The following is a 787-nucleotide window of genomic DNA, read 5'->3' on the forward strand; positions in this document are numbered from 1 at the left end:
ACGAGCCTGAGCTTTTTTTAGCATTAGTCTTTCTGTGCCCCAGCTTGACTGTCTTCTAACCTGGGGCAACACTTCCTTCAGACACCTGCTTCAGGGTGACATTTATTGAAACCTGCGTGAATTCATAGGGGTGAGAGGCAGATGTGACTGTGCTTGCTTGATATCAATTTTCTTAAAGTGAAAGGCAGGCCCCAGCAGGACTGACCCTTACATAAGCAGTGCTATTCAGATGCCGCTTCAAAGGTCCTGCTGCTTTTATATGTTTCTACAAGGGGATGTGTGATGTGGGGTCAGTTTGATGTCAGCTACAACAGTTGACTTGAGCAACAGAGTCATTGTAGATATGTATACATACTTAAATTTCTTTTCTTTCCAGAAATAGACAATGTGGGACAAGGACACATCCAGCTGGCACAAACCCTTCGGGAAGAAGCAAAGAAAATGGAGGAATTCAGGGAAAAGCAAAAACTGCATCGGAAAAAGGTCAGGGTGTTGATCCACCACCATCCTTGTGATGGATCCTGGCTCTTGCTCATGTCTCCCACCATGCCTCAGCCCCCAGTGCAACCCTGCTGCTGAACTGTGCAGCAACGTCTGACTTCCTTCTTCTCAATGCCACGTCTTCTTCTTTGGGCACCTTTAGAGGCCAGCTATCACAGGGGCTCAGCTCGAGAGACAAAACCCACAACCAGGAATGTTATTAAAGCGTATATATACATATATATATCTATATCTCATACAGATATATATATAGATTTAGAGAGCAGACTTTGGTCTCTTCAGGAAC

At 44.9% G+C, this 787-nt stretch overlaps 1 protein-coding gene across 1 annotated transcript in view; it reads left to right on the forward strand.

Moving 5' to 3' along the window:
• PSTPIP2 (proline-serine-threonine phosphatase interacting protein 2) overlaps positions 1-483 on the forward strand; it is a gene marked incomplete at its 3' end in the record, with an annotated part of 12,744 nt that extends 12,261 nt beyond the window's left edge. The window contains exon 5 of the mRNA XM_010018535.1: positions 377-483. Coding sequence (XP_010016837.1) covers positions 377-483 — 107 coding nt within the window. The remainder of the gene's footprint in view (positions 1-376) is intronic.
• Between the last annotated feature and the right edge of the window lie 304 nt (positions 484-787).

This window comes from Nestor notabilis, unplaced genomic scaffold (genome assembly GCF_000696875.1).
Source record: "Nestor notabilis isolate BGI_N333 unplaced genomic scaffold, ASM69687v1 scaffold4227, whole genome shotgun sequence".
Taxonomy (NCBI): Eukaryota; Metazoa; Chordata; class Aves; order Psittaciformes; family Psittacidae; genus Nestor; species Nestor notabilis.